General features: G+C 42.0%; 2 protein-coding genes and 1 non-coding gene across 3 annotated transcripts; 1 reads left to right on the forward strand and 2 right to left on the reverse strand.

Annotated features, from left to right (window-relative positions):
• The first annotated feature begins 3,478 nt into the window (after positions 1-3,478).
• On the forward strand, positions 3,479-12,145 carry LOC139391982 (hematopoietic SH2 domain-containing protein-like). Its single transcript, XM_071139594.1, has 9 exons — positions 3,479-3,615; positions 6,501-6,703; positions 7,747-7,922; positions 9,124-9,213; positions 9,299-9,473; positions 9,658-9,909; positions 10,015-10,393; positions 11,189-11,337; positions 11,536-12,145. The coding sequence occupies exons 1-9, from the start codon at positions 3,588-3,590 to the stop codon at positions 11,695-11,697; spliced, it is 1,614 nt and encodes a 537-aa protein (XP_070995695.1). The 5' UTR covers positions 3,479-3,587; the 3' UTR covers positions 11,698-12,145.
• On the reverse strand, positions 12,030-16,063 carry LOC139391983 (translocon-associated protein subunit beta). The gene is made up of 6 exons (XM_071139595.1): positions 16,002-16,063; positions 14,802-14,959; positions 14,544-14,642; positions 14,111-14,219; positions 13,421-13,498; positions 12,030-12,704 (listed from the first exon to the last, which is right to left on the reverse strand). Exons 2-6 carry the CDS (start codon positions 14,957-14,959, stop codon positions 12,594-12,596), a joined length of 555 nt encoding a protein of 184 aa, XP_070995696.1. The 5' UTR covers positions 16,002-16,063; the 3' UTR covers positions 12,030-12,593.
• LOC139392470 (small nucleolar RNA SNORA57) lies at positions 12,990-13,121 on the reverse strand. Its single transcript, XR_011629681.1, has one exon. It is a non-coding gene; the product is annotated as a small nucleolar RNA SNORA57 (small nucleolar RNA).
• Positions 16,064-22,634: the final 6,571 nt, after the last annotated feature.

A 22,634-nucleotide genomic window follows, 5' to 3' on the forward strand; every position in this document is an offset into this window, starting at 1 on the left:
GTATAAGGTTAGCAGTGTGGTTAAGGTTAAAATATTTTCAAGATGCATTTTTTTAAATAGGCGGGTTTAGCCATAATTATGACTTTGTGGCTGTGGTCGCCAATGATGATGCCACGAGTTCTTCATTCTAGTCATGCATTGCTCAAGGAAACTGGGCGCGCGCACACACACACACAATATTACACACGTATGGACTTGAAACTCTCACAATTAATATGTTATGATGACTACTGGTATGTGGTACTGATACAATACAGACAACACATTCCCCTGGGAGCAGCGCAGAGAACTCATACAGGATCAACTCAGCAGAGCTCACGATGCTCTTCGCTCAAGTACACACACGCACCCAATTCCCATCACATCAAAGTAGTACAACTACACACACAACCAGATGTACAGTAGGGTATCACACAAACACGAACTAGGATAGAGAATGTGATTGTAAAGTAGCCTATGCATTACCAATATAAAATGACCCCCTCCCTCTCACACACACAAACACACACTACATGGAGAGAATGGCATGTCGTACAAAACACTACAACCGGTATTTACAACTGTGTGCACTTCATTTTACAATGGACTCATCTGGATGAAAATAATTACCTGCAATTGATTGGAATCCCGTTCTCGGAATATCGCCTATTATAATCATTCAGGTAACGTTGTTTCGTTTGAGTCCCGATATACCACAGCAATGCAACATTATCTGATACAGAAAAGCAGCACATAGCTGGGGTATGAGTAAATAACGGTAACGTCGTTTTACGCACGAAAGGCGTAATGCTATGGAAAGGGGTTCACCTGTTTTTAAAACTGTCCTCGTGGCTACACACAGAGACATCAAGAGTCGTTCCAGTCCAGCCGAGGTCTGAAATTGATGCACGCACCAGGCTGTTTCAAACAAGGAAAGTACTCGGAAAGTATTCAGACCCCTTGACTTTTTCCACATTTTGTTACGTTACAGCCTTATTCTAAAATTGATTAAATCGTTTTTTCCCCTCTCATCAATCTACACTCAATACCCCTTAAGGACATAGCAAAAACAGTTTTTGGACATATTTGCTCATTTATTAAAAATAATAAACTGAAATATCACATTTACATAATTATTCAGACCCTTCACTCAGTACTTTGTTGAAGCACTTTTGCTAGCAGATACAACATTGAGTCTTCTTGAGTATGACACTACAAACTTGGCACACCTGTATTTGGAGAGTTTCTCCCATTCTTTGCAGATCCTCACAAGCTCTGTCAGGTTGGATGGGGAGCTTCGCTGCAGCGCTATTTTCAGGTCTCTCCAGAGGTGTTCGATCAGGATTCAAGTCCGTGCTTTGGCTGGACCACTCAAGGACATTCAGAGACTTATCCCGAAGTCAATCCTGCGATGTCTTGGCTGTGTCGTTGTCCTGTTGTAAGGTGAACCTTCACCCCACTCTGAAGTCCTGAGCGCTCTGGAGCAGGTTTTCATCAAGGATCTCTCTGTACTTTGCTCCATTCATCTTTCCCTCGATCCTGACTAGTCTCCGAGTCCCTGCAGCTGATAAAAAATCCCCACAGCATGATGCTGCCACCACCATGCTTCGCTGTAGGGATGGTGCCAGGTTTCCTCCAGACGTGACATTTGGCATTCAGGCCAAGGAGTTCAAACCTGGTTTCATCAGACCAGAGAATCTTGTGTCTCATGGTATGAGAGTCCTTTAGGTGTCTTTTGGCAAACTCTAAGCGGGCTGCCATGTGCCTTTTACTGAGGAGTGGCTTCCGGCTGGCCACTCTACCATAAAGGCCTGATTGGTGGAGTGTTGCAGAGATGGTTGTCTCTCTGGTAGGTTCTCCCATCTCAACAGAAGAACTCTGGAGCTCTGTCAGAGTGACCATCTTGGTTACCTCCCAAAACCAAGACCCTTCTCCCAACAATTGCTCAGTTTGGCTGGGAGGCCAGCTCTAGGAAAAGTCTTGGTGCTTCCAAACTTCTTCCATTTAAGAATGATGGACTGTGTTCTTGGGGATCTTCAATGCTGCAATGCTGTTTTTGTTACCCTTTCCCAGATCTGTGTCTAGACACAATCCTGTCTCGGAACTCTACGGACAATTCCTTCAACCTCATGGCTTCGTTTTTTTCTCTGACATCCACTGTCAACTGTGGGACCTTATATAGACAGGTGTGTACCTTTCCAAATCATGTCCAATCAATTGAATATACCACAGGTGGACTCCAATCAAGTTGTAGAAACATCTCTAGGATGATCAATGGAAACAGGATGCACCTGAGCTCAATTTGGAGGCTCATAGCTGAATATTTATGTAAATATAGTATTTCTGTTTTTATTTTTAATACATTTGCGAAAATGTATTAAACCTGTTATTGATTCCTCATTATGGGGTATTGTGTGTAGATTGATGGGGGTAAAAAGTAATTTAATCAATTTTAGAATAAGGCTGTAATGTAACAAAATGTGGAAAAAGTCAATGGGTCTGAATGCTTTCCGAATGCGCTGTATATTGAGTTGTTTTGGCATGCTATGCAACTCCAAACAAATAACCACTACCAGTCATTCAATCACACTTGTCAAGTCATCATATGCTGTAACACACAATGATGGTGAGATACTGTCAGCCTGTGTGTGTGTGTGTGTGTGTGTGTGTGTGTGTGTGTCTTCCTGTGGTGTGGCCATTCTCACTTCTTCATTGAAATTTGATAATCGACATTCATGAATTGATGATGATGCTGATGATTAATAATGACGATGATGATAAGCAATTGGCCTATGACCATTTATTACAAGATGTCATGTTTTTATTATGGCACTATTATCACCAAAACATTATTGTGGGATGCGTTTGGCTCTTGCGCCACTCTGTGGAAGTAAAATTGAACTGTTTTTTATAAGTAGCTTAGGCCTACTGTAGTTCTGCCTTCATCCTTTCAGGTGGTCTTTCACATTGGAATAACCACAAGTCTTTGGCCTAATATTCAGATAAATTCTCATTATAAAAAAAGGAATGGAATACACCTGATTAATAAATGTAGTAAATTATAATTATTGTATTTTCTTTATACAGTAACATACAGTAAGCAGACCTACATTGATGGAACAGAACAGTTGTGGACATAATATGAGCTCTTAGAAAAACAAACAGCTCTAAATGCTTCATAATTAGTAAGTGCCAAGTCACATGACAAGTTGAGACAATCACAGCTGTGACTCACTTGGATATTTTTAGGTGAAAGGAAGTGGAAAGGAAGGAAGTGTGTGTATGTGTGTGTGTGTGTGTTTTAAATAAAATAATACATGACAATTGTAGATGCATGCACAACTTAGGACATCATTATGTAATTAAGACATTTGTAAAGATGACATTTTCCCTCCCCCACCCACAAAACTCTTCTTGTTTATCTCTCTATTATATCTCCTCCCTCTCTCCCACTTCCTCATCACTCTCTCTGTCTCTCTCGCTCTCTCTCCCTCTCTTTCTCTCTCATAGACACACACAGACAAACTACAGTATATGTAGAGGAGGAAAGAGATGTTCAGACATCCGTTTTCACAGCTGTCTTGTGACAACCTATTTTAAACATCAACATGGACTTCGACTACCAGCGCTTAAAAGGTCAGGCTTAAACTTTTAACAATTTCATATTCAGTCAGAACTATGTAGGAACAATGTTTTCATTACTAACTCATTTAAAATCATTGCTAATGTTTACCATTGCTTACAATTTTGTTGCCAAGAGTCTTTGTTAACAAACTATGAATAGTTTCAAAATAAGTTTTTGAAAGATCATGTCGATCTCACTGACTGTGAGTCCTGGCCATGGCTCTATTTATGAATTTGAGAGTGGTTACATTTCCCCAGCCCAATCACTCAGCTTTATACCAAACCAAGTGACAGATCTGCTGTTGGGCTGAAAGAGATAGACAGGTTTGTCTGCGCAGTCGAAGATTGTGTTAGCCCACTAAGCTAAAAACCTACAGGCATTAGCTGTGCGAGCTAAGGCAAGTCTCATAAAAAGGTTACTCATCACACAAGAGTAGTTACCTGACTAGCTTGATTACACTCCACCTTTTCTCCTCTGAGACACCAACAGATAATAGGCATCAACTGACCAAATCTTACTCACGGCACCAATGTGACGTGTGCTTGTTATACAATTGATTATTTGTGTTTATTCTACTAAGTGAATCCTTTGCACTAATGTGAAAATTGCATTATCTACAATATTATCTACATCTGAAGTTGATGCTAAAAGTGATCTGAATCGATTTATTGTCAGAGCAAGTATGCACTTTACACCATTTTAACTTCCATTCATTGTTATGTTTTTTATGTTGTATTACTACAGTGTCTTCAGAAAGTATTCATACCCCTTGACTTATTTCACATGTTGTTGTGTCACAGCCTGGGTTCATCATTTATTCAATATCATTTTTTGAAAACATGTTTTTAGAAATGTTTGCACATTTATTGAAAATTAAATACATCATTTACATAAATATTCACACCACTGAGCCAATAAAAGTTAGAATAACCTATGGCAGCGATTACAGTTGTTCCGGGTAAGTCTCTAAGAGCTTTACACACCTGGATTGTACAACATTTGCACATGATTCTTTTTTTAACTTCTTCAAGCTCTGTCAAAATGGTTGTTGATCATTGCGTGACAGACATTTTCAAATCTTGCAATAAGTTTTCAAGACAATTTAAGTCAAAACTGTAACTAGGCCACTCAGGAACATTCAATGCTATCTTGGTAAACACCTCCAGTCTATATTTGGCCTTGTGTTTTAGGTTATTTTCCTGCTATAAGGTGAATTTGTCTCCCAGTGTCTGTTGGAAAGCAGACTGAACCTGGTTTTACTCTATGATTTTGCCTGTGCTTAGCTCTGTTTCATTTATTTTTATCCTAAAAAAAACTCCCTAGTCCTTGCTGATGACAAGCATACCCATAACATGATGCATCCACTACCATTCTTGAAAATATGAAGAGTGGTACTCAGTGAATTGAATTTGCACCAAATAATGCTCTGTATTCAGGACATAAAGTTCCTTTCTTTGCACATTGTTTTGGCAATTTTACGTTAGTGTCTTATTGCAAACAGGATGCATGTTTTTGAATGTATTCTACATTTTCAATCTGTCGTTTAGGTTAGTATTGTGAAGTAACTACAATGTTGTTGATCCATCCTCCTATCACAGCCATTAAACTATGTAACTGTTTTAAAGTCACCATTGTCCTCATGGTGAAATCCTTGAGCAGTTTCCTTACTCTCCAGCAACTGAGTTAGGAAGGACCCCTGTATCTTTGTAGTGACTGGGTGTATTGAGGCACCATCCAAAGTGTCATCAATCATTTTACCATAGTTAAAGGGATATTCGATGTCTACTTTTTAAAATTTTACCCATCTACTAATACTGTAGGTGTCCTTCTTTGTGAGGCATTGTAAAATCTCCCTGGAAATCTCCCTGTGGTTGAATCTGTGTTTGAAATTCACTGCTTGACTGAGGGACCTCACAGATAATTGTATGAGTTGGTTACAGAGATGAGGCAGTCATCCAAAAATGATGTACAAGATAAGGGACAGGCACTGTAAATTAGCGCAAGCTAACATGTTATGGTGTAAATTGCAATGTGTCAATGTTATTGCATCTGTCGCTACTCAAATAAATGAAACAATATTATTGCACACAGGGTGAGTCCATGCAACTTATTATGTGACTTGTTAAGCACATTTTTACTCCTGAACTTATTTAGGCTTGACATAACAAATGGGTTGAATACTTATTGACTCAACAAATTTCAGCTTTTCATTTTTAATACATTTCAAAAAAATTCTCAAAATGTTATTCTACTTTGACAGGCCAGTGACACAAAATCTAAATGTAATCCATTTTAAATTCAGGCTTTAACACAATTTTGAAAAAAATCTAGGTTTCAGGCTTCAAACATAAAGATATAAAACTGTATTTTTTTGTGAAGAATCAGCAACAAGTGGGACACAATCATGAAGTGGAACGACATTTATTGGATATTTCAAACTTTTTTAACAAATCAAAAACTGAAAAATTGGGCGTGCAAAATTATTCAGCCCCCTTAAGTTAATACTTTGTAGCGCCACCTTTTGCTGCGATTACAGCTGTAAGTCGCTTGGGGTATGTCTCTATCTCTGTCTCTACCTTTTTGGCACATTTTTAAAAGAGATGTGAAACTCAATGTGACTTCTGGTTATATGAAGGTTAAATAAAAAATATATTGTGTTAGTGGCTGTCACTTGTGATGGTTAATGTTTAGCTATATAAGATGTATTTTATGTTGGTTTGTAGATGTTGATAATATCAATGAGTCTTACCTGGTTAAATAAAAGTTAAATATAAAAAAATATATAAATATATACAGTACATTGTGTTAGTTCAGTGTCAAAAAGATGCTTCATGTAGCCATAACTTTTGTGATGGTTACTGGTTAGCTTTATAGATTATTTTGTGTTGGTTTGCAGATGTTGAAAGCAGGCGAGAGGAGCATATCAGCTGCCTGCCTTTCCAACCCCAAAAGCTTGTACCACACCAGCATTCTGCTCAAGACCCGCCCACCCGGCAGACTCCTCCAATCAAACCCAGGAGGAGCTTAAAGGTCCCCAAAACCCCTCGAGAGGAGGTGGCGGCTCTACCAGCCAAACAAACCATTGGCCAGGAGAATGAGGTTACAGAATTTAAATCTGAAATTAGATTTAACTTCAGATCCCAGATCAGCAAATTTGCATGCTTTTCAATAGTGTTTTCTATGCTTGGTAGAAATGACACAGACAAGTATCTGTGCATTAATTGACGTGTATTTCTACTGTGTGTGAATGCTTGTTTCTAAAATGCATATGTCTGTGTCTTTGTAGAGGATTTCCCGTAAGCCTCCAGTCAGATTGTCAGGTCTGAAACCATCAGCCACACTTTACACCCTAAACCACACAGTACAGTTAGAGACACACAACTTCCTGTGGTTCGGTTTTTAAAAAAGCCATTTCATGAAACGTTAAAACAAAGAGAACTGAAAGTTACCTCTCTACCTTCAGTGTTGCGTGGGTCAGCCCAGTTCAGATTCTGTCTCTAGAGCCTTCTCGAAGATCCTACCGGTTTGATGTGCATAAATGGGAAAGGATAGGTGAAATATTATGATGGGTTTATTTGACCTATGAAAGTTTATACCATACCCACTTTGACTTACACACCGCACCTACTGAAAAGGCCTGATACAACACAGTAATGTTGTATCAGATGCCGTTGACTGTAGTGTCTTGCTGTTTGTGACGGAGAGCACCAACTGGATGAGCTGCGGGTAAGGCCCAATGTCTAGGATGGGAGGCATGTAGGCCACTTCCATGTAGTTGACTGCATGCTGGAATTAAAAAGGCATGGATTAGCATATCAAGTGTATATCAAGTGTTTAAAATATAACTGTCTTCTCTTGCTGAGGTAACTTCTGTGGGAACATATTCAAGCTTACGTGTGTGAAAAACAGCTGTTTTCTCCCTCTCCCACCCCCCTCTCTACCTCTCTCGCTTTCCTTTCAGATCTACACAAAATGGTAGTTGGTAGGTGCTGTTTCTGGACCAGCGTTGTTCTCTTTCGCTCTCCCTTTTCACCTTTTTTGTTTTGAAAAGATACCAGACAGCTCAACAGAGAAACTATTGAATATGACTATAAATCTCACAACCCTCCATGTCTATCTCCCTCTATCCCTCCCTATCTCAGACAGTAGTGAAGAGGGTGTCTCCTGCTCTGACTCTGGGTGTCCCCAGGCCCCTGAAGCCCTTGTCTCCGTCCCTTCGGGCCCACACCATGCTGTGGTTCGAGAGGACACAGCTCCCCCGCTTGCGTCAGCCTGGCCATCCCCTACCCCGCTGGCTACATGGCTTCGCCACGCGCAGGTTAGACTGTCTGTCTGTCAGACTGCTAGCACACACAGAAACATATACTGGTATACACATTATCTGCAATAGAAATAAAGAAACATTGCGCATCCAGGGAAACAAGTGCATATGCAAGAAGACCACAGACACACATGCACACACGTACACTCAAACACACATAAAATGCATATGCGCACACACAAGACCACAGATGACACAACCCATATATAGGGATACACATACTCATCTTGACCATTCCCACTTTGAAAGCCTCAGATGGTTCAAAGTGGAGGAGAGATTCACTCATATGAAATTGTGTCTTGTCCATAAGATTGTCCACAGTATGGTCCCCAGGTACCTATGTAACTACTTTCACTTGGCCAGGGATAACCACAACTATTCCACTAGAAGAAGTGAAACTGACATTGTTAAGGATGGTATGGGGAGGGAAACTTTTTTGAACTCCATTCTTCGGAATAGTCTTCCAAAGAACTTGAAATTCATAACCTCCATGGTCGGTTTCAAGTTCTTACTGAGAAAATGGCTGAATAGTAGCATGTCACGAAAGTGAGGAGTAGGTCTACAGTACGTGGGTGAGAAGATAATGCCCGGGATAGCATATGGACTGACTTTTGGTGCCTAGTGTGTTGTATATTGTGTAAAAGTGATTGTCTTGTATATATCAGGGATTGATTGTTGTACTGTATATATTAGAGGTAAATGAGAGTGTTGTTTATGGCAATGGGACTGTACTATTGACTCATTTTATGACACAAACAGATATTGTTCTGTCATTGTTTTTAGCCACTGAAGCTGGAGCCCTCTCTTATGTATGTTTATAAAATTGTCTAATAAATGCAATCAATGAAACAGGTCATATTCAAACATTCACACATACATACATAAGGGGGCAGGGGTTGCTGAGGAAAACATAGCAGAAGGCTATATCGGTCTGCTAATACAGGACTATTAAAGAACACAACTTTTGTGATAAAAATAATATTTTTTATTTCTTTAAATTATTTTTTTAATTCAGGGGGTGCTACAGCACCCTCAGCACCCCTAAATCCCGCGGCTATGGGTACATACAGTATGCACACGAAACAGAAAATAGTTCAGAAAGACACGAGTCAAAGCAAAGACACAATTGTACACACATAGGTGCTCTGTTTGTTCTCATTTTTCTGTCTGTCTGTCTGTCTGTCGACTGATTGGATAGGGAAGCAGAGGAGCTTCTGAAGGACAAGCAGCAGGGCTGTTTTCTGATCAGGCTCAGCGAGTCAAAGATTGGTTTTGTACTCTCGTACAGGTAAAGTTATGACAGACCACACATACACCATACACACACACATACCTAAAGACATCTTTAGATAGACACATCATTTTCCCCCCAGAGGAAAGGATAGATGCCGCCATTTCATCATAGAGGAAGAAGAGGGTGGCAGAGGGGCATGTTACCTCATCGCTGGGGAGGAGAGTCACCATAGAAGCCTGCAGGAGCTGGTCAGCCACTACACCCAGAATCCCGTGGGGCCCTTCAACGAGATTCTCAACACGCCCTGTGACGAGGTGCCGAGTACATATTCCACACCCCATGCCTCCTTCATGAACGAAAGGAAAATAATCATTGGCACAACCTAATTAGCCTCTAAACATCTAACAAACACATTTTGTGGCAAACTATCCTTTTTGGTAAACTCAAATGCAACGGTTTGTTTCTCAATCTTTCTGTATCTCTTTTACTCTCTCGCAGTCCAATGAAAGTTTTGAGAGTACAGTTAAACTGGGGTTGCAGGATGAAGGTGGAGAGACAACGAAAGTGACCGAAAAGGAAGCCACTGTACTGCACCCAACTGCACCCTCGGCTCCTGACACTGTCCGAGTTCAAGAGATATTGGCTAGCTCAGCCCCTACAGATGACGGGGTGCCAGAGTATGCTGTGGTCAGGAAGGTGCTCAAGAAGTCCTGTTCTCTACCAGAAAGCAAGTTTAGGGAACTGATGGAGGTGAGGAACTATCCCCACTTTAACATTTGTAAGTTAAACAAACCCACTTAAAAAGTCAACGTTATTAATGGATTTACAGAACTACCTTACCAATGTTTTTTCCAGGTGACAAATCTGATCGCCCCCCCCCAAGATGTGACAAAAACTGGTGTTAGCTGTGTAGGAGCATGTGGGAGAGGTGATGACGACACCGAAGCACTGTACGCTCAGGTCAACAAGCCACCAAGCATGCTTTCCCAGGCAAACAGAACTCCCAAAGTCAATGTGGGCAACCCACCAGGCCAGAGGGCGGAGGCAGCGTCCTCCGTCCTGCTCACAAGCAGTGGCTCCGACGAGGACCCGAGTTACTGGAAGCTGGAGCCCCTGCACACCTACGAGGAAACCCCTCATCTGGCCCAACACGAAGAAGAAGAGGCAAAGGAACACATTGACTTCTACGCCATGGGGCTCTGGCGGGATGCCGAGAGGAGCGCAGGCGGGCAAGGTGAAAGACAAGACCAGCCACTTATCTTTCAGGGGTTGTATTGTTATTGGCCTGAGCAAGGCACGGCATGCCTGATTCGACCTGAAATTACCCATTACACAGTTTTAGCTGCTCCTTAATTTTATGTTATATTTATACAGCCCCATTTTTATCCATGCATATAATGAACAATGTACATATAGTGTCTTCGGAAAGTATTCAAACCCCTTGACTTTTTCCACATTTTGTCACATTACCACCTTATTCTAAAATGGATTAAATAAATACAAAATCATCAGCAATCTACACACAAAACCCCATAATGACAAAGTGAAAACAGGGTTTTTGAAAATGTTCCAAATGTTTTGAAAATAAAAAACAGTATTGCTGTTGAGACTCGAAATTGAGCTCAGCTGCATCCTGTTTCCATTGATGATCCTTGAGATGTTTCTACAACTTGATTCACTTTTATTAATGCACACCTGTTAATTGAAATTTGCTTCGTTACTTTTTTTGGTTGCGTTCACTATACTACAATGTAGAAAATAGTACAAATAAAGAACCCCTTGAATGACTAGGTGTTAACTTTTGACTGGTAGTGTATTTCAGTTTATATTTAATAAATTAGCAAAAAATTCTAAAACCCTGTTTTTGTTGTAATTATGGGGTGTTGTGTGTAGATTGACGGGGGGGGGGATACATTCTAGAATAAGGATGTAACTGAACAAAATGTGGAAAAAGTCATGGGGGCTGAATATTTTCCTAAGGCACTGTATGACGGTATACATGTATTGCAATATCCGCTCTCATTTGCAGACCCCCAGCATCACCTCTATTCAGAGGTAAACCTAAGGAGAGAGGCCCCCAGTCATGTTCCCCTTCCAGCCAGGACAGCCCCCAACCGGCCTTTACGACCGCCCCGCAGGGCCGTTAACTGCCCCCCTCGATCAGACGGAAGTGTGCAGGTACTGGAACAAACATATGGTTGTGCATATTATCTATTTTGTCAATAAATTATAGCTGATTGTAAATGTTTAAAGCTTTTTCCATTGACAAAAAAAATACATTGGTAGATTAAGTTACTCTAAATTACTTTGAAAATGTTAGATATTTCATATAAAAATACTTAAGTTAGGCCCATCTTTTTTCTCTCATTTTTCTAGCGTTGTGGAGATGCCATCTTTTCTTCCCCATCCCGACCTGGGGTCTTTCTGCCACCTCGTTCAGAACGACCTTTGACTGATGACTCAGGCACCAGCATCTACGAACAGATCCCAGCGAGGCCAACCAGCTCAAAGCCTTCACTGCCTCCGCCCAACCCCTGACCACTCTTTACTAAGACCCTGTCATACAACTCCACTTATAAACCTTAATGACTACCCGATATCAAACTATAAACCCTAAGCACACTTCACCCAAAAACCTCTGCAATTATCATTTAACAAAATAATGACAACCCCAATATATTTTAAGCCTTACTGTACACTTACCAGATTAAGGTATATTTTCTATTTAACGCGAGGCTTGATCATCCTGAATGTCAAGTCTCTGTGTGCCAAAAATGCATCTTACAGAAGTTGTGCCCCAATCTACCCTTGAAGAGTAAACTTGCACACTACCCCACAAAAAGATTGACAGAATGGTAAACACAAGAATCTCACTTTATAAAACCCAGCCGGTTTGTTTATTTCCCAAACATGAAGTTCCAAGTCACCTGAGAAATTACTTTGAGGGTTTCAAATGAATTACAAAATAAAACAAAATGCAGCCATTCTTGCATTGTAGCTGTAGTGGGACTTTGTGTACCGTATGGAATGCATGTATGGAATAGAAAAACCAGCAATGAAACCTCTAGCCCATCATCGACCACTATAGTCGACAAAGCTCAATCTCCCCATCACAAGGAAGCACATCTTTCCCGATCACTCATTACATGTTCTCGTTTACCCCCAATATGGGTAATTATGCTATTTTAATAAAATACAGTCACTCGCCTCCCAAATCTACTAATACCCCTTTCACACCACTGAGCAGAACTGAGATGAACAGCATTAGTGTGGTTACACATCCAGCATGGTTGCTATAACTATGCTGGAAAGGACAAGGTGACAAAAAAAATATCTGAGCCTGCACATTTGTGTCAACACAATAGTGTGAAACGGTACAAGTTATTAAACCTCAACCCCATCCCTAGCTAGTTCCACAGTGGAGAGTAGAGTGTTCAGTTCTTCTTGGCCTTCGGCGAGTCGTATTTCCTCTTGCTGGAGAACCACAAGAGCAGGGGGATGCCAATGGAGGGGAGGGTCATTACACCAAAAGCAGCCCAGTCCAGCTGGAGAGAGAGAGAGGGGGGTGAGGGAAGGAGATGTGAGGTCACAGCCAATTCAAGGCTTGGGTCAAATTCAGCAAGAAACCATTTTGAAAACGGGGAAGTACTTATTGTCCATTATAAATAAGGGGGGTGGGGGGATCTTACAAAACCCTACTGAAGTGGGGTTCCATTTTAAAGAAACAGGGCATGGAGAAGAAAACAAAATTAAACATGGCTGTTTGTAGTCCAGTTTGTTTGGGGATGCTGGTAACTGGTTGGTAAACGGAGGCCTTGTCATTTATTTTCAAGTTTGCCAGCAATTGAGGATAGGACCAGGAGACATTAACACACTGCTACCGAAAACATAGTACTGGCTTTGTTCTACCTCGATACATTACACAAATACTGAGCAACTATATGTATGCCAAGAAATGGAGAGTCTAGTTCTTTCTGATGAACATACTAAAGCCATGTATTTTTGCAAGGATATTTTAGTCTAGGCCTCTGTCCAACAAAAGGCTGGTTTCCTGGACTCAGATTGAGACATTCGAGTAAAAATCACTTCAAATAAAGGTTTGCCATTGGGCATTGCATTTAAGACTAGGATTAAGAGTAATCTGGGTCCAGGAAGTCAGCCCGAAGGGCATCAAGTTACCTCCAAATATGTGGTATATCACCAAACACTCCTGTAAGAGGTCTTTAACAACCATAATGCTTTGAAAGGACAAATGACTTACATAGTGGGGGGAGAAACGCCTGTCAAACTCCCTCTGAGCTAAAATCCCACCCTGTCCAGGGGCACTGGTGTAGCCAACCTGTAGGAAGACAGAAGGGGGTTTAATTTCCTCAAAAGGTCACAAACATCACTACTCTGCATCAGTCTCGTTGAATTGACGAGTTTACAATTATTTGAAATCCATAACAGGATGTGTGCAAGTGCACAACAAAAAAAAATTGCCAGGAAATATCAACACCAGCCTAATTGGCTATTAAGCTACATTCTGCACGTTAATGTAGCAGAGAAAAACTTCCAGACTGGAGAGAGCAATAGAGAACAGAGCAAGTCTGCATCAGACTGGAGTTCAAATACCATTTTAAATACTTCACCTCTGCTTGATGGAACTACCTATTGCAATGGAACCAATTCAAAAGCACAAAAAGTTCAAACCCTGACCCCATGCCAGTGCTTAAGCAAACGCTCAAAGTATCTGAAAGATTTCAAATATAATTTTAAACCAGGTTAGGGCCCATATTTATAAAGCATCTCAGTATAGGAGTGTTGATCTAGGATCAAGTCCATGCTGTTCATGCAATCTTATTCATTATGATGTAAAAGGGAAAACATTATCCTAGATCATTATTCCTACTCCTAAAATGCTTTATGAATACAGGCCCTGGTCTGCATAGATGATTATGCTCTCCCTTACCACAACTTGTCCTCCCTCCTGAGCCAGGTAGCTGACGGAGGCAGAGGTGAAGTTGAAGTATCCGGCCTTCAGGGGGCGCAGTACCACAGTATGAGAGACATTGCTGGCACTGGGGACAGTTAAGATATAAACAACTAGAGCAGGGTCGTCACTCATTCCATGCAAGGCCTAGTGTCTACAGTTTTTTTTTCTTCAATTAAGCCCTAGACCACCAGGTGTCGAGAGTGGAGTTCCTTACTAATTAATTAATCAATTAAGTATAAGGAAGGAGCGAAAATCTGCAGACACTAGCCCTCCGTGGAATGAGTTTGACAACTGAACCCTGAGAAACTGCAATACAACTTCAGAGTATGCGGTGGGCTTCGTTGTAAAAGATTGGTGCTTAAGGAGCCGTTGAGCTGAGACATTTTAGGATTGTGCCTTTAAAGGATACGGGGCGATCCTGTCCCATTTCACGTTCAGCATCCCAGAGACGATGCCGAAATCCTCAGGGGGGAAGGAGTCGTCAGACAGCTCAACCTCTAGGGCAGCGCTGTGGAACGAGTATTCAGAATGAGTTAAGGCAGATTGTGAAACCTCACACTCTGGGATAAGGGTACAGAATTGGAAAGCAAACAAATAAACTAATTTTCAGCACACAGAGACTGACATTGAATGGCTTGTCTTAACACTCAATGTCATTTTTCAATACCTGGTTCCAACGTTGTAGATGTTGTACTGCAGTGTGAGATCACGGCCCTCAACAGCATAACGGTTCAACAGGGACTTGGAAGCTAACAGACGAGCCCCCTCCTCTCCTGTCCCCAAACCCAGCAGACCCAGTAGAGCAAACACGTACAGGGCCCTCATCTGCAATAGAGTAGGAAAAGTGGTTAATACAAACTCAAGTGAAATTACAGTGAAAAAGTGTACTTCAGTCCCGTCAAATAAAAATTGATTCCTGACAAAAATACAAGAGTAGCATATTTTTTTATTACCTTTATTTAACTAGGCAAGTCAGTTAAGAACAAATTATTATTTTCAATGACGGCCTATGAACAGTGGGTTTACTTCCTTGTTCAGGGACAGAACGAACAGATTTTTACCTTTTCAGCTCGGGGGATTCGATCAGGTTACGAGTCCAACGCTCTAACCACTAGGCTACCTGCCGCCTCACATCTGGCTATATGCCTAACGTTATATTTTTAAATATTGTAAAACTCATTCACTTTGTATGATAAGATAAAGCGAAGTGCCAACTAGCAATGCTAAGTGAGGATAAAAGGACCAATATTTGATCCATTCGTGTCAAAACTAAGATTTCAACATAGTATTGGATAATTAAATACACCCATCTAACGTTAGCTAATGACGTTATAGATTATCGGCCAATCTACCACAATTTGATCGTGGTACAATTTGATTCTGATTTTTTTTTTTAACAGCCAAAGCATACGTGTCAACCTTTCGGCAAACTGAATTTGGCGCTATGATATGTGCTAGCTAGCTACGGTGGCTAACGTTCTTGCTAGTTAGATTATCTACAACCAGATGTTAAAACGAAAGATGACCTTAGTTAGCTAACTAGCTGCAATTTTCTTGAATGGATTACAAAAACCACATGGTCAACAAAGCGTTAACCACAATCTGACAAAATTAACATTACGAGATACCGGTTAGCAGCTAGATAGCAAAAAAAATATCTGCAGGTTTACGCTTACGTGTACTTGGCTAACTAACGTTAACTGGGTCGACGACTTGCAGTCAAGAACATAGCCAACTTGCAAATAGTATATTTACAAATAATACGTGAATCTTTGACAATGTATTAAAAATCATGAATTCCTTTGTCCGTTTTATATTATAACAGGGTATAAAACGATACAAACCATAACAGATGAAGCAGTCTCACCTTCCTTTCGTTTCCTGTCAAATCAGCAAAGAAAATTAACACGCATGCTCAATATATTTCAGCCCTCGTTTGGAGTGACGTAGCCAGTGACGTCATTCCGGTTTACGTGCTGTTGTGCAGTTTGTTGCCAATGTTACATTTTTTTCCCTCACTCAACTTTTTTCATGAAACTTTTTCACCCCGGACGCTTTATCTGGACATGGTTCTACAGGACCTCCACCAGCCGAAGCTAAGTAGTAGGGCAGGGCTTTCTATAGAGCTTCATTTTTATGGAATGGTCTGCCTGTCCATGTGAGAGACCTTTAAGTCTTTATTGAAGACTCATCTCTTCAATAGGTCCTATGATTGAGTGTAGTCTGGCCCAGGGTTGTGAACGGAAGGCACTGGAGCTACGAACCGCCCTTGCTGTCTCTGCCTGGCCCGGTTCCCCTTTCTCCGCTGGGATTCTCTGCCTCTAAACCTATTACGGGGCTCAATCACTGGCTTACTAGTGTTCTTCCATGCCGTCCCAAAAAGCAGTGTTGCCAACTCCTCAGTAAGGAAAGTAGCCATTGGCTGTCCTAAAAGGCGTTAAATGACGTAATCGCCGAATTTGCATAATTAGCCATGTGCATGTAATTGTGATGGACGCTGTAGGTGACGTCCTGGGAGAGACAAAAAAGTGAGTAAAAACCCTAAATATGTTTAGAACTACAAATGAGGAAGCTGCAGAGAGTGGCACACACAGTGAATAAGAACCAGATATTTGAGGACATACTCCTCCTCCTTCAGCACTTTATGGACCCCATTGTTAATCCCCGTCATAACAGAGGCATTGTCAGTCCCTATCCCCAGGAGTTTTTATTTTTTAAGTCAACACTTCTCGAGGAAAGCCACAACAGCATGGGCTATAGATTTGGCATCTCCTCCCTCCAACTCAAGCCCCAGAAATGTTAATACAATTGTCTGCTTGGTGTCACTAAAGTACCTTATCACAACCCCCAGGTACTTAGAAACACTTACATCCGTGGACTCATCGAGGAGGAGGCTGAAACGCTGGTCACCCACATCAGCGACCAACTTTTTCAGAAAGTATGGTGCTAGAACACCATTAATCATGTCTGTGCACTTTGTTCTGTGCATTTTGAAGTGGGTAGCAGCAGTGGAGTCTGAGAAAGCAGCTCTACACGCTTCTCCGATGTGATCACATGCCAGTGTAACAGTATAGACTTTACGTCCGTCCCCTCGCCCTGATCTGGGCGCGAACCAGGGACGCTCTGCACACATCAACAGTCTCCCTCAAGCATCGTTACCCATCGCTCCACAAAAGCCGCAGCGCTATTAGCGCACACCACCGCTAACTAGCTAGCCATTTCACATCGGTTACACCAGCATGGAACAGTGTTCAGCGATAGCTAATGCCATGGTGGCCTCAGCCTTTTTTGCAGTCTATTTTTTTTTAAAGCAGAAGTGGCAGCTTGTTTTGGGTGGAACTGTTATAAGGCTTTGCCTTTTGAGTATGTTTTAGAGTTGTCATGTGTTTTTTTACATCACTAAGTTTGGCTTAGAAATCGTCCTGACAGTACAGGCAGTATGCCCTTGTATCATTTCCAATAAACAGCTTCAACTAGCCTTTGAATTCAGGGTTTGATTCCCACTACTTTCTGTATTTTTGAGGGTACAGTTTAGACTGACACATTATGAGCTAGCCAGCTTTTAACCAGGGCAAGGTGACCAGAAACATGACCAATTACAAACAGTGTAGCTATTCCCTCCGCAAGGCAATCAAACAAGCTAAGCGTTAGTATAGAGACAAAGTAGTGTCGCAATTCAATGGCTCAGACACAAGAGGTATGTGGCAGGGTCTACAGTCAATCACGGATTACAAAAATAAAACCAGCCCCGTCGTAGACCAGGATGTCTTGCTCCCAGACAGACTAAATAACCTTTTTGCTCGCTTTAAGGACAATACAGTGCCACTGACACATCCCGCTACCAAAATCTGCGGACTCTCCTTCACAGCCGACGTGAGTAAAACATTTAAACGTGTTAACCCTCGCAAAGCTGCAGGCCCAGACGGCATCCCCGGCCGCGTCCTCAGAGCATGCACAGACCAGCTGGCTGGTGTGTTTACGGACATATTCAATCAATCCTTATCCCAGTCTGCTGTTCCCACATGCTTCAAGAGGGCCACCATTGTTCCTATTCCCAAGAAAGCTAAGGTAACTGAGCTAAACGACTACCTCCCCGTAGCACTCACTTCCGTCATCATGAAGTGCTTTGAGAGACAGAGACAGAGTCAAGGACCATATCACCTCCACCCTACCTGACACCCTAGACCCACTCCAATTTGCTTACCGCCCCAATAGGTCCACAGAGGATGCAATCGCAACCACACTGCACACTGCCCTAACCCATCTGGACAAGAGGAATACTATGTGAGAATGCTGTTCATCGACTACAGCTCAGCATTTAACACCATAGTATCCTCCAAACTCGTCATCAAACTCGAGACCCTGGGTCTCGACCCCGCGATGTGCAACTGGGTACTGGACTTCCTGACGGGCTGCCCCCTGGTAGTGAGGGTAGGTAACAACATCTCCACCCCGCTGATCCTCAACACTGGGGCACCACAAGGGTGCATTCTGAGCCCTCTCCTGTACTCCCTGTTCACCCACGACTCTGTGGCCATGCACGCCTCCAACTCAATCATCAAGTTTGCGGACGTCACTACAGTGGTAGGCTTGATTACCAACAACGACGAGACGGCCTACAGGGAGGAGGTGAGGGCCCTCGGAGTGTGGTGTCAGGAAAATAACCTCACACTCAACGTCAACAAAACAAAGGAGAAGATTGTGAACTTCAGGAAACAGCAGAGGGAGCACACCACTATCCACATCGACGGGACAGTAGTGGAGAAGTAGTAAGTTTTAAGTTCCTCGGCGAACACATCACGGACAAACTGAATTGGTCCACCCACACAGACAGCGTTGTGAAGAAGGCGCAGCAGCGCCTCTTCAACCTCAGGAGGCTGAAGAAATTCGGCTTGTCACCAAAAGCACTCACAAACTTCTACAGATGCACAATCGAGAGCATCCTGTCAGTTGTATCACTGCCTGGTATGGCAACTGCTCCGCCCACAACTGTAAGGCTCTCCAGAGGGTAGTGAGGTCTGCACAATGCATCACCGGGGGCAAACTACCTGCCCTCCAGGACACCTACACCACCCGATGTCACAGGAAGGCCATAAAGATCATCAAGGACAACAACCACCCGAGCCACTGCCTGTTCACCCCGCTATCATCCAGAAGGCGAGGTCAATACAGGTGCATCAAAGCAGGGGCTGAGAGACTGAAAAACAGCTTCTATCTCAAGGCCATCAGACTGTTACACAGCCACCACCAACATTGAGTGGCTGCTGCCAACATACTGACTCAACTCCAGCCACTTTAATAATGGAAATTGATGTAAAAATGTATCACTAGCCACTTTAAACAATGCCACTTAATATAATGTTTACATACCCTACATTACTCATCTCATATGTATATACTGTACTCGATACCATCTACTGCATCTTGCCTATGCCGTTCTGTACCATCACTCATTCATATATCTTTATGTACATATTCTTTATCCCTTTACAATTGTGTGTATAAGGTTGTAGTTGTGGAATTGTTAGGTTAGATTACTCGTTGGTTATTACTGCATTGTCGGAACTAGAAGCACAAGCATTTCGCTACACTCGCATTAACATCTGCTAACCATGTGTATGTGACAAATAAAATTTGATCTGATTTGAGCTAGATGTTAAGCTTATTTCACAAAGAGGCACGCACACAGTGGACAAGTGAGTAAGTGACTGAGGCTGTGTGAGTCAAATGAAGTGATTTATTTTTGTGCAGTGATTTTATTTTAGACAAAGAACATTTTACATTTAAATACCACCCTGAATGTAAGCCAGGGTGGGGTCAGCCAGCGGCGGCTTCCCGCAACCTCGATTCATTTGCAGTCTGGGCGTGGGGTGAACATCTCCTGCTCTGACTGCAGCTGGGAGGGACTGCTGGGCGAGGACTGGGCCGCCTGTGAGTGCTTTGGGATGGGGGTGGGTGCGTCACTTGAGTAGGTTGAGTCACTGACGTGATCTTCCTGTCCGGGTTGGCGCCCCCCTCGGGTTCGTGCCGTAAGGGAGATCTCCATGGGCTATACTCGGCATTGTCTCAGGATAGTAAATTGGTGGTTTGAAGATATCCCTCTAGTGGCTGTACTTTGTCGAAGTGGGGGAGGAGTTATATCTTGCCTGGTTAGTCCTGTCTGGGGGGTATCGTCGGACGGGGCCACAGTGTGTCAGCCTCCAGTATTTATGCTGAAATAGTTTTTGTCGGGGGGCTAAGGTCAGTCTGTTATATCTGGAGTTTTTCTCCTGTCTTATCCTGTGTCCTGTGTGAATTTAAGTATGCTCCCTCTAATTCCCTCTCTCTTTCTCTCTAGGACCATGCCTCAGGACTACCTGGACTGATGACTCCTTGCAGTCCCCAGTCCACCTGGTCGTGCTGCTGCTCCAGTTTCAACTGTTCTGCCTGCACCTACCGCACCTGCTGTCTCTAACTATGAATGCTCGGCCATGAAAAGCCAACTGACATTTACTCCTGAGGTGCAGACCTGTTGCACTCTCTACAACCACTGTGATTATTATTTGACCCTGTAGGTTGTCTATGAATGTTTTGAACATATTGGCCATATAATCTCCAACCGGCACAGCCAGAAGAGGACTGGCCACCCCTCAGAGCCTGGTTTCTTCCTAGGTTCCTTCTTCCTAGTTTTTCCTTGCTACCGTGCTTCTACATCTGCATTGCTTGCTGTTTGGGGTTTTCGGATAGATTTTTGTATAGCACTTTGTGACATTGGCTGATGTTAAAAGGGCTTTATAAATACATTTGATTGATTAAGACCTCATGATTACCTGGTAATGACCACCTGACTGTAGATTATTAGCTACTGTAAAAACTATTGCAGATGATAAAGTTGGATATTGAAAACATTGTTCATTACAGTTCTATTTGTTTCCATAGGCACCCATTAAAGTTAAAATCAGCAACATATTATTTTGTGACAATCTTTATTAGCTTTTTTTCTAAATTGTTCCTGTTGGGGGGGGGGGGGGGCTACATGCACAATACAGAAATTAATATAATTTAATGCATCACAGAGCCAAAAATTAACTATACACAGACAGGAAAAAAGAGGTTAGCCCCCACCCCCAACCTCTCACCCTATTCCCCCAACCCCACCCATTCAAGCCCTTAACCAACAATGCAGTTTTAAGAAAAATAAGACTTAAGAAAATATGTACTAAATAAACCAACGTTTATTTAAAAAAATACATATATAAGTAACACAAAATAACAATAATGAGGCTATATACAGGGGGTACCAGCACAGAGTCAATGAGCGGTGGAACAGATTTGTTTGTGAACAAAGTTGATGGTTTGGACTATGCGATGCCAGGGTCATATTTTTACATATTCTGTTCCAGATAAAGGGTTGTTCATATTCACTTAGATCTGTGGACCATACTTTTTAATGGCTAGCTCAGAATATGAGCTTTCCAAAAGTTGTTTGTATATTACTGAAAAGTCCTTTTTTTCTGGAGCCCAGATCATTTATTTATAAATCCTATCATTGGATGGTTCGGTAGTTACGTTTCCCAAGGGACTCCATAGGGCAGCATAGCTGACCTACAGTAAGTTGTAAGTATTAGAAAAAAGGAGTTGTGTATGTGTCTTTCAAATCTTGGAATGTTCTCAAACCTTTACTGCCCATGATATCAGCGAGGATATGGCAGGCAGATAGCCTAGCGTAGAGCTTTGGCCCAGTAATCAAAAGGTCATTGTTTTGGCTCACTGAGCAGACTAGGTGAATAATCTTCTGTTGTGCCCAAGAGCAAAGAACTTAATCCTAGTAGCTCTGGATAAGAGCATCTGCTAAATTACTTAAATGTAAATACGGGTTCCACATTTGGACCATTGGAGGGATGCAAATGGCTGCCCTCCAGATCGCAAGGCATTATTGTGAAATATTGGAGTATGGGTATGCCATCTTGATTCCCAGTTACATTGTTTTTACATTTTGCGCCAGTTAGAGATTGTGTGAGCAATAATAGGACCAAAGCGTAGTTTACATTGTTCAATGGATATATCAGTGAAGACCACCTCTTCCAGGGCAATAGGAGACACCATATGTCTCTCTATACTCAGCCAGGGAGCGGTAGAATCATGTCTAAACCAATTTAGGATGGGAAGAAGCTCTAGTAGCTGGAAATACAACTTTAAATTTGGTACCGATAGTCCTACGTCTTTCTCTTTTTGTAAATTTGTGAGTTTTATCCGGGATTGCTTACCTTGCCATATAAATTTCAAAACCGCACTATGGATTTTTCCCCCCGATAGCCAGAAGGGGTAGACAAGGGAAGTATTGAACTATAGAAATTCAGCTGTGGCAATATATTCATTTTAACAATAGATTATATATTGATATTCTGCCAGTTAAAGTAACTGGGAAGTTAGTCCATCTACTGTTAAAGTTTCTGGCAATGATTTTAGGATATTTAAGGATGGAAATATATCTATTCCCAAATATTTCAAATGGTAAATG

Source organism: Oncorhynchus clarkii, chromosome 32 (assembly GCF_045791955.1).
Source record: "Oncorhynchus clarkii lewisi isolate Uvic-CL-2024 chromosome 32, UVic_Ocla_1.0, whole genome shotgun sequence".
NCBI lineage: Eukaryota > Metazoa > Chordata > Actinopteri > Salmoniformes > Salmonidae > Oncorhynchus > Oncorhynchus clarkii.

What these genes read in the sequence shown, in the direction of transcription:
- LOC139391982 (XM_071139594.1), top strand. Translation starts at nt 3,588, where the DNA reads ATGGACTTCGACTACCAGCGCTTAAAAG. An exon ending in CCATTGGCCAGGAGAATGAG is followed by an intron (nt 6,704 to 7,746) that starts GTTACAGAATTT and finishes TCCCTATCTCAG; the next exon opens with ACAGTAGTGAAGAGGGTGTC. An exon ending in GATCAGACGGAAGTGTGCAG is followed by an intron (nt 11,338 to 11,535) that starts GTACTGGAACAA and finishes TCATTTTTCTAG; the next exon opens with CGTTGTGGAGATGCCATCTT.
- LOC139391983 (XM_071139595.1), bottom strand. Translation starts at nt 14,959, where the DNA reads ATGAGGGCCCTGTACGTGTTTGCTCTACTGGGTCTGCTGGGTTTGGGG. An exon ending in ATCTACAACGTTGGAACCAG is followed by an intron (nt 14,643 to 14,801) that starts GTATTGAAAAAT and finishes CTCGTTCCACAG; the next exon opens with CGCTGCCCTAGAGGTTGAGC. An exon ending in AAATGGGACAGGATCGCCCC is followed by an intron (nt 14,220 to 14,543) that starts GTATCCTTTAAA and finishes AACTGTCCCCAG; the next exon opens with TGCCAGCAATGTCTCTCATA.